The 12,375-nt window shown below is 40.5% G+C and overlaps 2 protein-coding genes across 4 annotated transcripts; both read right to left on the minus strand.

The window, feature by feature from the left end:
- Positions 1-1,059: 1,059 nt before the first annotated feature.
- On the minus strand, positions 1,060-4,307 carry LOC141013058 (high affinity immunoglobulin gamma Fc receptor I-like). The gene is made up of 6 exons (XM_073486596.1): positions 4,230-4,307; positions 4,111-4,146; positions 3,643-3,930; positions 2,751-3,023; positions 1,800-2,075; positions 1,060-1,699 (listed from the first exon to the last, which is right to left on the minus strand). The coding sequence occupies exons 1-6, from the start codon at positions 4,252-4,254 to the stop codon at positions 1,269-1,271; spliced, it is 1,329 nt and encodes a 442-aa protein (XP_073342697.1). The 5' UTR covers positions 4,255-4,307; the 3' UTR covers positions 1,060-1,268.
- A 1,478-nt stretch (positions 4,308-5,785) lies between these two features.
- rabgef1l (RAB guanine nucleotide exchange factor (GEF) 1, like) lies at positions 5,786-12,375 on the minus strand. 3 transcript variants are annotated; one of them, XM_073490105.1, is made up of 9 exons: positions 12,274-12,375; positions 11,385-11,581; positions 11,061-11,233; positions 10,480-10,658; positions 9,892-9,973; positions 9,661-9,793; positions 9,440-9,531; positions 9,083-9,339; positions 5,786-8,710 (listed from the first exon to the last, which is right to left on the minus strand). In XM_073490105.1, the coding sequence occupies exons 2-9, from the start codon at positions 11,555-11,557 to the stop codon at positions 8,279-8,281; spliced, it is 1,521 nt and encodes a 506-aa protein (XP_073346206.1). In that variant the 5' UTR covers positions 11,558-11,581; positions 12,274-12,375; the 3' UTR covers positions 5,786-8,278. The 3 variants fall into 3 exon arrangements, with proteins under 3 accessions (XP_073346206.1, XP_073346222.1, XP_073346214.1); XM_073490121.1 differs by having other exon boundaries at positions 11,385-11,578; positions 12,274-12,332; XM_073490113.1 differs by having other exon boundaries at positions 12,239-12,306.

Consider the following 12,375-nt stretch of genomic DNA (forward strand, 5'->3'; position numbering starts at 1 on the left):
CAAGGTAAATTATCCAGGCCACAAAAATTAGGTCAGTTGGTAGGTATTTAAAGGGGCTATATTTAACTTCTGTGTTGTGGTGGAAGCCGGTTGTTAGTTTATGTTATGTTAGTTTATACTTCATTTCTAGCTGCATTTCCGGACTTTATATTCCCGAATGTCTCTTAGCTGTACATATTTTATTTTTATTTTTATTTTTAGATCTATATTTCTATTTTATTTTATATTCTTATATTTCTTATTTCTGTCTGGACAGAGGGAAACACAATTTCAATTCTCTGTATGTCTTGTACATATTGCAGTTTTGACAATAAAGTCGACTTTGAACTTTTGAACTTTGATTTGCTCTCTGTTAGCAGAGCAGAGAGAGTCGCTGAGACGAGGAAGTCGAGAACGTACGTAGAGTCACATCCTTTGGGCTGACTCGGAAAATCCACTCCGAGTCCTTCACAAAGAAATCCATGAAAGTCCAGCAGCTTTTAACAACTTACACAAACCGTCCACAGGCTTGTATAATGCAGGTAACCAAGAGATATGGTCTAATTTTTCACATCACGTTACAATCTGCTCACATATAGCCAAAGAAAAAATTGATTGATGAATGTAAATTGAGACAAATTGTTACATTTAAAGGAAGAAGGAATTTTTTTACAAATCACACTGAAAATATTAGAAAAAGGTGTAAAGGGGGACAATTGTGAATATTCGCAACAGCATCCATATAACAACTCAAACCATTCAATGGTTAAAGAATTTTTAAAAAATAACAGAAAAAACAAAACTGCTTTGTGCATGATACAATTATAAGATTTAAATTAATGATGAAAACTGGGTAATTAACCAACTATAAATACACATATATGAAACTGTTGTGATGCTTGTTCAGATGCTTGAAGACTGAAACATTGTTAATAAATACAGCAGTAATAAAGCGAGACAGTGTGCAGGATTTTTTTTTTTTTAATTCAAGTTGGGCTTCCCACCAGTGTAAGCAGTATCGCTGTACAATAGGGTTGTAAAAAGTGATTGAGTTCATTGAAAATAAAATCCAGTAGTACGTATCATTCATGAATAGCTTTATTTGTGGCATTATTTATTATGACATGACATGACATGAATATAACATGAATATTACTAAGTAGCGCAATTGCATTGTACGGATGATTGATATCAGACAGCTGAAGATGTGGCAATCGCATGTTATTACTCTGATTTAGGATCATTAATATCTGTAATGGTCTTTAATGTATGTTAAGTTGTCTCTATAGTTATGGAGAATCTGGACACATGTCACCAGACCCCTCGGGCATGTCACCACATGCTCCAGACATGTCACCAGACTCTCCAGACATGTCGACATTGTCCTCGGGCATGTCACCAGATTCCTTCATTATATCAACAGTTTCTGGGATAGTAGTCTTGTTGAGAGACTGGGCTGTGGATGGCACAGTGCTTGGTTCTGGCTGTGAAGATGGAGGACCAGAGGTGGGGGTGCTCGCTTCAGTAGTCTGAATAAAAGTAGGAGTAGCAGTGGATGGGTGAGGGGAGAGCAGCGCTGCTGTTGGCTCAGATGCAGGAGGCAGGGAGGGGTCTGGGGATGAGATTGGAGGAGCTTGAGTCCATGGACCTCTGGGATGAATTAGAGGAGCTCGAGTCCATGGATCTCTGGGATGAATTGGAGGCTTTGTCATCTGTGGTTCTATTGGGTCAGAGACAAGTTGGCCTCGTCAATCAGGAAGAGGACAAGGCTTTAAACTTTAAGTCGAGGTAAACAGCAGGTTACATTTACTTCTCAGTACCTGTCTCTTGTCCAAAGCTTTTGGGCTCACTCCACCTGATGAGGCCCAACTCAGGCACCCTGACCTTGCAGGTGTACCAGCCCGGAGTCTGTCTGACCAGATCATGGTTCTCAGAGGTCGCTGTTCCCAGTTTCATGTTATTCCTAAAGAAATAGTAGTGTACAGGAGGTGCAGGAGCAGGGGCATTGTATTGGTGGTGGCAGTTGAGCCGCATCATTTTTGCTGGAATCAAGTCGCCGACGGTAACAATCTCCAAAATTGGCTCCGACAGGACCTCTGAGACAGATCAACAGGAGAGAAGACATTAATAACATGCTGGAATAATTTCTGGAGAATATTATATTATTGTATGTTGGCAGTTAATTAAAAATATAGGGATCGTTTGACATTTTGGGAAATTCTATCCACTTTCTTGTTACATGAGAAGATTGATAACACTCTTGTGCTTGTACACAAAATATGTAGTTATGGTCAGCAAGCTGCAGCTTAGCTTAGCTTAGCATAAAGACTGAAAACATTGCGACATAGTGAGCCTGGCTCTGTACAAAGGTAACAGAATCCTCCTACCAGCACCACTAAAACCCACAAATTGTTGTTTTTACACTGGAATTTTAGTACAGAATATATAATAAAACAAGATGTAACATGCTAATAAGCAGAGATGAGGACTTGGATTTGGAAGTTAAAGGACTCGTGACTTGACATGAGACATTATGACTCATTCAAAATTTCAGTATAGTTTTTTTGTTGGGAATATTTTTTGATTAATAAGAAATTAAGTAAATTAATAAAATGAATAAACTAATATATAAATATATATAAATATATATATATATCAATCTTCTCATTTTATTCTTGTCAAGAAAGAGAAGAAGTGCATTTCCCCAAAAGTCTAGCCGTTCTTTCAACATGTGATCTGCAACTACAACCAATCACCACACATAAACTCACCTACAACCTGCAGTAGAGTGTCAACTGAGATTACAGAGTGTGTACGCCTCCCTATGTCCCAGGAAGCTCTGCAGGAATACATTCCTCGGTCTGCCACAGTCAAGTGGGTCAGGCTGAAACGTGGGTTGAGGCCGTTTTGTCTCATAACTTCAACGCCATCTTTGTACAGAATCACCTGACGAAGCTGGAGGGTGCCTCGGACACGGCATGTGACCTCTAAGGACTCTCCGACAAGGGTGGGAAGAGGTGGGACTTGCAGGATAGCCCACCCTCCTGAACAAACACCGCAGAAAAGTTACCTCAAAATAATATCTTGTGAACTTATCTTAGTAGTCACAGTTAAAATAACAAAACACAATTGCACAGGAAGCATCACAAGAGTTCAGTAATTTCCAATATTAAGTGTTAAAGGAAAAGTTCATCCAAAAAGGAAAGTTCAGTCATTATCTAGTCACCTTCATGCCGATGGAAAGACAGGGGAAGACTGATGGTCCTCAAGACATTTCTGGAGACTCACAGCACAACAACTGAAGCAGATGGGGGCTTGTTTAAAAATGTAAAGAACAACTGAAAAAAATAACATAAAATGGCTCCTGTAAATAACATCTTTTCAAATTAATTTGGGATCTTGGGTCTTCCGGAGACTTGGATTATGCCAGATGAGCTGAATGGAGCCATTATACATTTTTTTCTGTTGTTTTCTGCGTCTGATGTAAATAATATCTTTTCAAATCAACTTAAGAGCTCCAGAAATGTTTTGTGGACTACAAAACTTCACCTGACATGGGGGTGTGTAGATAATGACTGTTTTTTTTCCATTTTTGGGTTCCAACCTTTCCTTTAATATGTGAGTCAAGGAGATTTCTAATAATACTGTTAAACAAGATCTTACCATCGACGTTGATCTCTACAGGCAGACTTTGACTGGTGTATATATCTCCCACCACTGAGTCCCTCACTCCCTGGCAGTAATATTTCCCACTCTGTTTAACATGGGCTCTCCACAGCACAAAGTGCTCCCCACGCTGTGGGAGCTTCTCAGAGCCCCTGAACCACAGGTAATCCCAGGTGGACCTGTTATCAGAAACGCTGCATTTCAGCCGAACACTCTCCTCAGAGAAGATTCTCGAATCCCCTGACACGATCTCCACCACAGCTCTGAATGAGGCCTTGTGCGGGGCTATTGAGACACATAGATACAGGTTTGTGAGGGAGGAATATCTTAATCATCTGTATACTTGCTGAAATACAAAGCTATCATATTAATTCTACAGATACAGTATGCTTTCAAATATCAGCATTATGCTATGCCAAGCTGTTTCATATCTAGAATTTAATTATAGGAATATTTGGTACATACCCCCGGGTACAACAAGCTGTGGTAGTGTTGAAAGAACTGAAAAAGAAAAAATTTAATTAACTTAAACAACCATAATGTTAGATTTGTGAGATATTGTGACTGAAATAAAGAAAACTCACCAAGGAGGAAAAGGACCGTGTTCATTTTGGCTGCTCTGTTTGTGGGAAGTAGAGACCGATAGAGATTCTTTTATTTCTGATGATGAAGAGGGAAGTGAAAATTGGGTTTTGTCTAAGCTTGAAAACACCCCCGCATGACATCCCCTTTTTCAGAAACAAAACTTTCATATTTCCCATGACTGACAAGTTTGTTTTTCATCTTAAGCTGTGAGCGTTTCTGGGAACTGATCAGGATTTAGTTTTTAACAAGACTGGATGACTTACAGTAAAAGGAAGCGTCATCTTTTCACGCATTTATAAACATTTTTAGTAGATTTGATGTGGCAACCCAGTTTTTTCTGTTTATAATTTCTTCATTTCTACTTCATTTCATTGACCCCACGTGAGGTATATCTCAATCCTGGAAAACACACAACCTGAGAAAAAACAAAGGGAAGTGAAAGTCGTACGCCTACATGACTTTTCAGAATTCTGGGTGGAAATGTATCTACGCCCTTTGAGAAGAAAAAATGGGAAGAAAGTGTGGGAAAGAGACTAAATAAATGCTTATTCAAATAAATAGTAATAAATCTCTCTCCAATGAGAAAGAGACCATTTTTGGAGAACAGTAATACTTAGAGGATATGTTCACATACATTCAAGAACATCTTACAGGTATAATTTATAAAATATGGCTGGAATTCAAAGGGACAGCGTATCGACCAACACCAGCTGCTCTTTACTAGCGGTCATTGGCTGTAGCTTACTTACAACCTACTCTTTGAATTGAGGATTTATTTCTAGGTTTATTCATTTATTGAACGAACTTGCCGCTTTACATCTCCCCGCTGAAACAACTGGGGGCTATCGGACTATCACCCCTTGTGTTACAAAGTGGTATTGCGAGAGAGGATGGACCGGGGCAAAGGTGAGAAGACATCTCTGCAACACATTACATAGATGTATTTGACATTTGGTTCATTTTTTCTATGTTTTACATTACTGTATCTACATTGAAAGACTTGCTATAATTATTCCTCCTGTCCACGCTTCTGTCAGACAGTGTTTGCTTGCTGAGAGGATTAATAACACAAAGAAATTCATACAAAAATCTGACTTTGGAAGACTCCCTCTTGGTTTGTCTGCTTATTCTGACTTTGAATATGCTTTTTAACAGTGTTACTATTCCTCTTCCACAGCTCGGCACACAAACACTGTCCGTTGAAGCACAAAGAGAGGATTTTGAACAAAAAAGAGTTCAAGTTTGGGACCCAGAATGCTAAATCCCATATTAACTTTGACTGAACTTGAGCAGTAATTTTTTTTAAACAGAGCATGGACTGTGGGTTTTTATTAAATATTAGCATTCACAGGGGGAAAAGTTTAATGAATCCCAGAAAGGTAATAATTTGTTTAACTTTTATTACCATCTACTACACATCTCCACTATAATACAGTACGAGTGCTGTACGAGTATTTAATTCCCAGTACGTCAACTCTTCATTTAATCCAAGCTTGCAAAATCATGACAGTCTTGCGAAACAACATGATGAACAGGAACTGCACACAAGTGCACGTGCATTTTCAATTTTTAATCATCATCATCACACACCCATAGATGTAAATAAACCAACACTGCCCCAATAAGTTACATTTAAATAAAAGACAGTATTGAGTTACTTTCTCCCAAGTGATACAATAACAAACCTATAAGGTTACAAAGATGTTTTTAAACTTCTTTAAATACCTGATAAATGGCTTCTGCATACAGTGCAATATGAAATTATTCAAGCTATTGTTTGAATGTACTACAAGGAACTTTTAATTGAATCAATTTAATACCGATGCCTCTATATGTCCTACATATGAGAACAGGACCATTAGCAAGAAGACCGGCTGTTTCTGTACAGTTGTTACAGTTACTCTTAATGCCTGTCACTGGGTCAGATTCTGACTTATCTGGGTGGAATACGTTGTAAAATTTAAACTGTTTTACGGCAGAGTGCTTGAGGAAAGAAGCTGCTCCGTGGTCTGGTAGTTGTACAGAGTTTACTTTGGTTCACATCATCATCTTTTGTCCATATAGGGGCTGCCAGACTCAGCAAAGAATGAGTGTTCCTTGTAGTAGCTATAAGTTTGTTTTAAAACCTCTTCTCAAACTAAAATTGAAAAGCAACGGCACACTGACTATATTGTTGCACATATAGATACAAAAAAAAAGATTAAAATCTTGCAACATAAGGAAATGTTAGCTCATAAGCAGAAGGAAGACAAACGCACAACTCTCCCAAACATTTCTTCCACTACATGGCTGCCAAATACAGAGAAACACGTCTGTACGGAAACAGCCCACAACACTGTTTTCAACCAATGATCCATTCAACAGAATACAGCCACTTCTTCCTTCATTAAACATACTCCTGAATTAAAATCAAACAGAAGAAAAGTGCTTAAACATAAATTAAATTGGTTGAGTTATGTTGAGTCTTCTGCACTGGTAAAGCAACCGGCCTTACCAGTGATTTTTATGTTTCCATGGAAACATCACATTTGTCTTCTTTTCTATCTAATCCAACAGCTCGGACAGAGAAAATAAAAATTCATCTTAACTCTTTTTTTGTGTTATGATGGGACATGCTCATGACACCCTCTTGAGACGATAAACCAGGACATAAACATTTGACTATTCAATCATTCGAATCATGTCTTCAAGCAATGTTCTTTACTACTGTAAATATTACAGGATTAATATCTGCTATTGCATCCAAAAGAATTGATACCTGCCACTCTATAGAAAAATAAAATCACTTCTGTACATCCAGCGTATGACTGGAGTGAGACGTCTGGCATGAGAAAAAAAAACAAAAAACCCAAAACTACAATGTCCATCCACACGACTGGAGGACTTTATGATTCATCGTCATAAAAAGAACATGTCCATGCAGCACATCCTCACTTTCGGACACTCTTGCCCGCATGCACAACCGCCCCACACGCACATGTCTTTCTCTCCAGATGTTTCTCCGTAGGAAAGGGAAATACACAGTAAATACGGCACGTATCACGAGCATGGGCTGGAGGGCTTTTCTTAGTGTGGGGAAGTTAAGATTTCTCAATTTCCTTTTGCCAAAACTTCTCATTCTTATTATTAGATGCTAAAGCTTCCGCTTTTCCATTAACAGCTGGAAACGTCACAACATAATAAGAAAAACCTTATCTGAAAAGATGCAGGTAATGACAAAAACATGTTTAAATATCACATCAAACCATTTATGTCATCTGCACAAATCTAACAACGATTACAAGGATGAAGAGGGACTGAGGTACTGAAGATGCCTTGAGGCTGACCAACAGAAGTGTTCGGGAAGAACTTGAAGTGGAGTCAGTCTGCTCCTTTACATTAAAAGGAGCCAGTTGAGGCGGTCCAGACATCACATCAGGATATCCTTGACTTTTCAACCACGACAAAAATGCTGGAGTGTACTTGGTCTCTGCGACTCTCTCTGGGAAATATGCGTATTCGCTTTCTTGCTGGGAGTTAGGATGAAGCCAGGAGATGGTTAACGTAGCTTAGCACAAAGACTGGAAGCAAATGGAAATAGCAAGCCTGGTTCTGTTCAAAGGCAACACAACTCAACAACTAGCACCTGTGACAACTAGTCCTCTTTATACTTCGGTTTTTATATGAGATAAACAAATGAGATAGAACATGTTCATTTGTGAGCTTTCAACAGAGCCAGCTTGTTTCCAGCCTTTATGCTAAGATAATCTAACCAGCTACAGCTTCACATTTACCATACAGAGATCCAGTTGTTATTGATCTTCTAATCTAACCCTCTGCAAGAAAGCAAATAAGTGTGCTTCCCAAAATGTCAGAAAAACAATGTTTCTGTTACTGCTCGGTGTGGTTTCAGGGCCTCGAGGACAAGGGATGGATGGAACAGTGATGCCTAGAGGGGAAATGATTCATATTTCATGTATCGGCTGCTGTATGTGCATACGGACAGCAGGGGAAAGAAGGAGGGTGGAGTAAAGCCTCTAGGGATTTATTTTAGAGCAGAGCTCTAACATCAACCAGCAAACACCTGTGGGGTCAGTGGTGGTGGCAGGAGCTCATTCTCAACATTATCAGCGTCGATGGCTGATGATGCTGCCGCCGCTGTCCCACTGGCTGCGGTATCAGTCAGGTTCTGTGTCTCTGGTGGAAAGCTCTCCAGAACACTCTGCACCTTCTGCTCCACTTCGTCCGTCCAGTCAATGAGGTCGTTCTCCAGCTGGCGAGCCTTCTCCATGACCCGGTCCTGCCTTTCCCCGAGCCCTGTGAGCAGGTCTAGCCGTTTGTGGACCTGGTTAAGAGCTGCGCTGCCTGGGGAGCAGGAGGAAGCTCCGGTTGCCTGTGGCCAGTGAGGGGACGCCTGGCCCGACATGTAGAGCTCAAACTCCTCGGAGCTTAGGTTCAGAGACTGGCCGTCCAGCTTCTCGATGAAGGCCACCGCACAGCACTGGGAAGAGGGGATGTGGGAGGTCATTAAGACAAAAGCCTCAGCTATGGATAACATCAGTCTGTGACATCAGATTCAAAAACATTTTGTGACATTTTGCATTTAATGGGACAGTCGAGGCAGACGTTCTAGCAGGATACTCCACATTTACTCAGTTTTAAAACTACTTAGATCTTTTAATGCCAATTGGAGTAGTGAAGACGTAGTGAAATGCGATGGAAGAAATAACAGAAATAATAGAAACACACCGCACATCAGTCCAATACAATTCAACAGCATCTAAACTTCTTCGAAAACATATAAATATAGAGACTTGGAGACAAAAACAGATAAATCACATAAATGCAAGCAAGCAGGTACTGATTTTCTCACCAGATTGGTGAAGTAGTAACCATCCTCTCCAGTCATGAGTCTGCTCGGGTTGCAGAAGCGGGTGATGTACTGGATGTTGGACTGCAGTCTCGGAGGGTTTGCTTTCAGCACAATGTAGATGAGCGTGGGGAGGAAGTCATCCGCAGACGCAGCCTCTTTCTTGCTGACTTTGATGGCGTTGAAGATGTGCTTGCTGCAGCGAGTGATGCACGCCAGCTTTTCCTTGGGCACACGCTTCGAATCCATTTCAATCACATCTGAAATGATGCAGAGGTTTGAGAAGATGACAAACTGTTTATCAAAAATATCTTAGTGCATCTCTCACGCCAAGATAAAAATAAACCTATTGAGACTTACCTGTGATGGCTTTGACTACACTGTCAGACACCTCAGCGATCTCCTCATCTACAGGAACACACAGCATCTCAATCGTGACCCAATGCAAGGCTCTGTAACAGAAAGCAGTAGATACCTCTCAGATGTAGTCATTTCACCTGTCATTTTGTTTCCTTGTGCTCAGAGGGAACGCAGACAGATTAATGACGAGCAATTAAAGCATTGTTAGAACTTTTGCAAACCTGATTCTCTTCTGAATGGCCAGGTCTTTCTTCTCATCGTCTGTGGTCTCAGGACAGAAGACTTCCTTGTAGAGACGAGTCATCATGTACTTCTCTACTTCATCCATTACACTCTCCACATGATCTGACGAACCTATGGAACAGAGGCACAAAGAACAAAGACACAGAGCAGACGTTAGTGATGTTCACTGATATCCACTACTCTTCTTGAGTGTAAGAGTTAAGCGGTACCTTTGAACTGAGTGTGGAGGCGATCAGAGAGGTTCTGGTAGAAGTCCTGCACACACTCTGACAGCTCATCAGCACCCATGTCCTAAACAAGGAATTCAGATCAGATTTCACTGAATTTCAGCTTAAAATGTACACAATGGTAAAAGATATCACAATTAAACTCAAATATGACAACACCATATATTGTGCACAATTTAGATTTATTACTAGACAATTGTAAATTGATAACTAGTCAATATATAACAAACTGATTTTAGAAAAACATTTGCAATGACTAAAGGAGCATATTTCCTCATTATTTATTTATAAAAACATCATCTGAAACAACAATGTGCGACAGTCAGCATTTCACAGACATAAATGTTAAAGCTGTTACACAATGTCACACAAAAAATAAAAGCTCCATGTTTTTAGCATTCGAGTTGAAGCAGTGACACACTACAAATAAAGAATTTAAGCAAAAGCAATGTGTTAACATGATGTCTGGACCTTCATACAACTATTCATAGATAAGACTTGACTGGTTCCTGCATGCTCGTTTCACCCACAAACACACCAACACATGATGATTAATCCACTTTAACTCACCCGCTTATAGACCATGCTCTCAGTGAAGGCCCTGCACTGTTTGAAGATTTCCCTGCCAGACTTCAGAGGCTTGAGGAAATCAATGAATTCACGCGTAGCATGGTCACTGTCCACAGAGGAATGCCGGCTTGCAGAGGAGCTGGGGCTTGGGCTGGACTGCGCGTCAAAGGGAGAAGCATCTGGAGGAAGAATCAGAATGTTGCTTTAATCAATACTACAAACCCTCGTATAGTATTTTCTTGTAATACCCTTTGACACCTGCAATAGTCGTGCTATGTGTTTCAGTCTTATGTCCTCATTTAACCACATTGTGTCGAGGCTACAAACCAAGGGAAGTGGTTGAACTAAAAAAACATTATTGAGCAATAGTTTCGATGACCTCAGTCTGGTTTAGTTTCTAAATGTTATTCCAGTAAATCAGGTCACCAGACCAAGTTCCGCACAAATGCATGCTCAGGCACTTCAATTTGATAACGATGCTGTTAAATCTCAACGAAAACACAGCAATAAAGACTTTCAAAATAAAGATTTCATAAACAACGACTCATCTCTTACAGTTGTCGATGTCCAATTGCATGTACCTTTTTTTGGTGGTGTTTTTGAGGAAGGAGTAAAAAACTTTGTGACTGTGTGGACTTTGCTGGACTTTTCCTTCGTTTTTCTTTCCTCAAACTTGCTGAAGGGTGTGATGGTAGACTGTGATTGGGCCTTCTGATTCCTGCTTGCGTATGCTTCCTCTTCCTCTTTCTGCAGCCTGGGAGTGAAAAGACAGTGCAAAGGTTAATAGGTGTCAGATGAGCAAATGAACAAGAGCAAGCGCACAAAATGAGGAGGTAACACAACGAAAGATGCAGTATTCGTCTTTTGGGAACCGTCGTGCATTGGACACAGATTGAAAGACAAACCTCTCAGCAAGTGCCTGGTCTTCTTGAATCTGTTTTTGTCGTTCTCGCTGATTTTCCTCTCGCCAGCACTTCGAGCAGAGGCCCTGCCAAGCAGTGTTGCCATAAAATCCACATCCTTTCGTGCAAAGCAGCTCTGATTGGTCCAGATGGATCCCACGCCGCTGGCTCATCATCTTTCACCAAAGTTAAGAAGACTGCTGTGGGGGGGGGGGGACCAAAAGACAGAAAACGTTAGCAATCAAAACAGTGAGTAGGAGCAGCAACGCAGTGACCAAAACAGGTCCCTCTGCACTCTGATCAATTCAGTTGGCCATTTAAGTATGCCAACAACTTTTTAGTAAGTAAGTAAGCTGAGCTCGAGTTTAAATCTCACATTACGTCGTCGATCAGACACAGATAATTTGGTTCGACGCAACATTAGTTTGCTGTAGCATCCGCCAAATTATTTAACGTAATCAATGTCCTGATGGCTCTGGTTAGATTTATTTTTGCGGGCCGAAAAGTCTGGCGAAGCGGAATGTCTCCAGCTTTGACCTACCTAGTTTGTTAGCATTAGCTAATATCCAGCAGTTGCCATAGTGCTGAGCTGACAGACCGTAGCTCTAAAACAGAATATCCTTTAAAAAATCGTTGTCCCTGGCAATTACTTGCTATCGTCCTGAAAGATGGTTGTATTGTCGTAACGTCCGATTTATATTCAAAAACGCCAAATCAACAAGCTAATCTACAGCTAGCTACCAGTGGTTACCAGGCTAATTACAGAGCTAACCTAGCTAGTCAAGCTAACTAGCTAAATTAACAATATGTTGGTGTAGCTGCTCTGTGTTTGCTACGCGGATTTTATGTCAACATACAGTCTCATTCGCAGTGTCAAAAAAGCTCAGGTAACCTTATCGTCGCTCCAGTTCCAGGCTACTGAGGGTGGATGTTTACACTAGCCAAGCAGCTAGCTTTGTCCCACAGCCATTTTGTCTGTCAGCTGGTTCTTCTT

The sequence above is a fragment of the Pagrus major genome, chromosome 2 (genome assembly GCF_040436345.1).
Source record: "Pagrus major chromosome 2, Pma_NU_1.0".
In the NCBI taxonomy this organism is placed as follows: domain Eukaryota; kingdom Metazoa; phylum Chordata; class Actinopteri; order Spariformes; family Sparidae; genus Pagrus; species Pagrus major.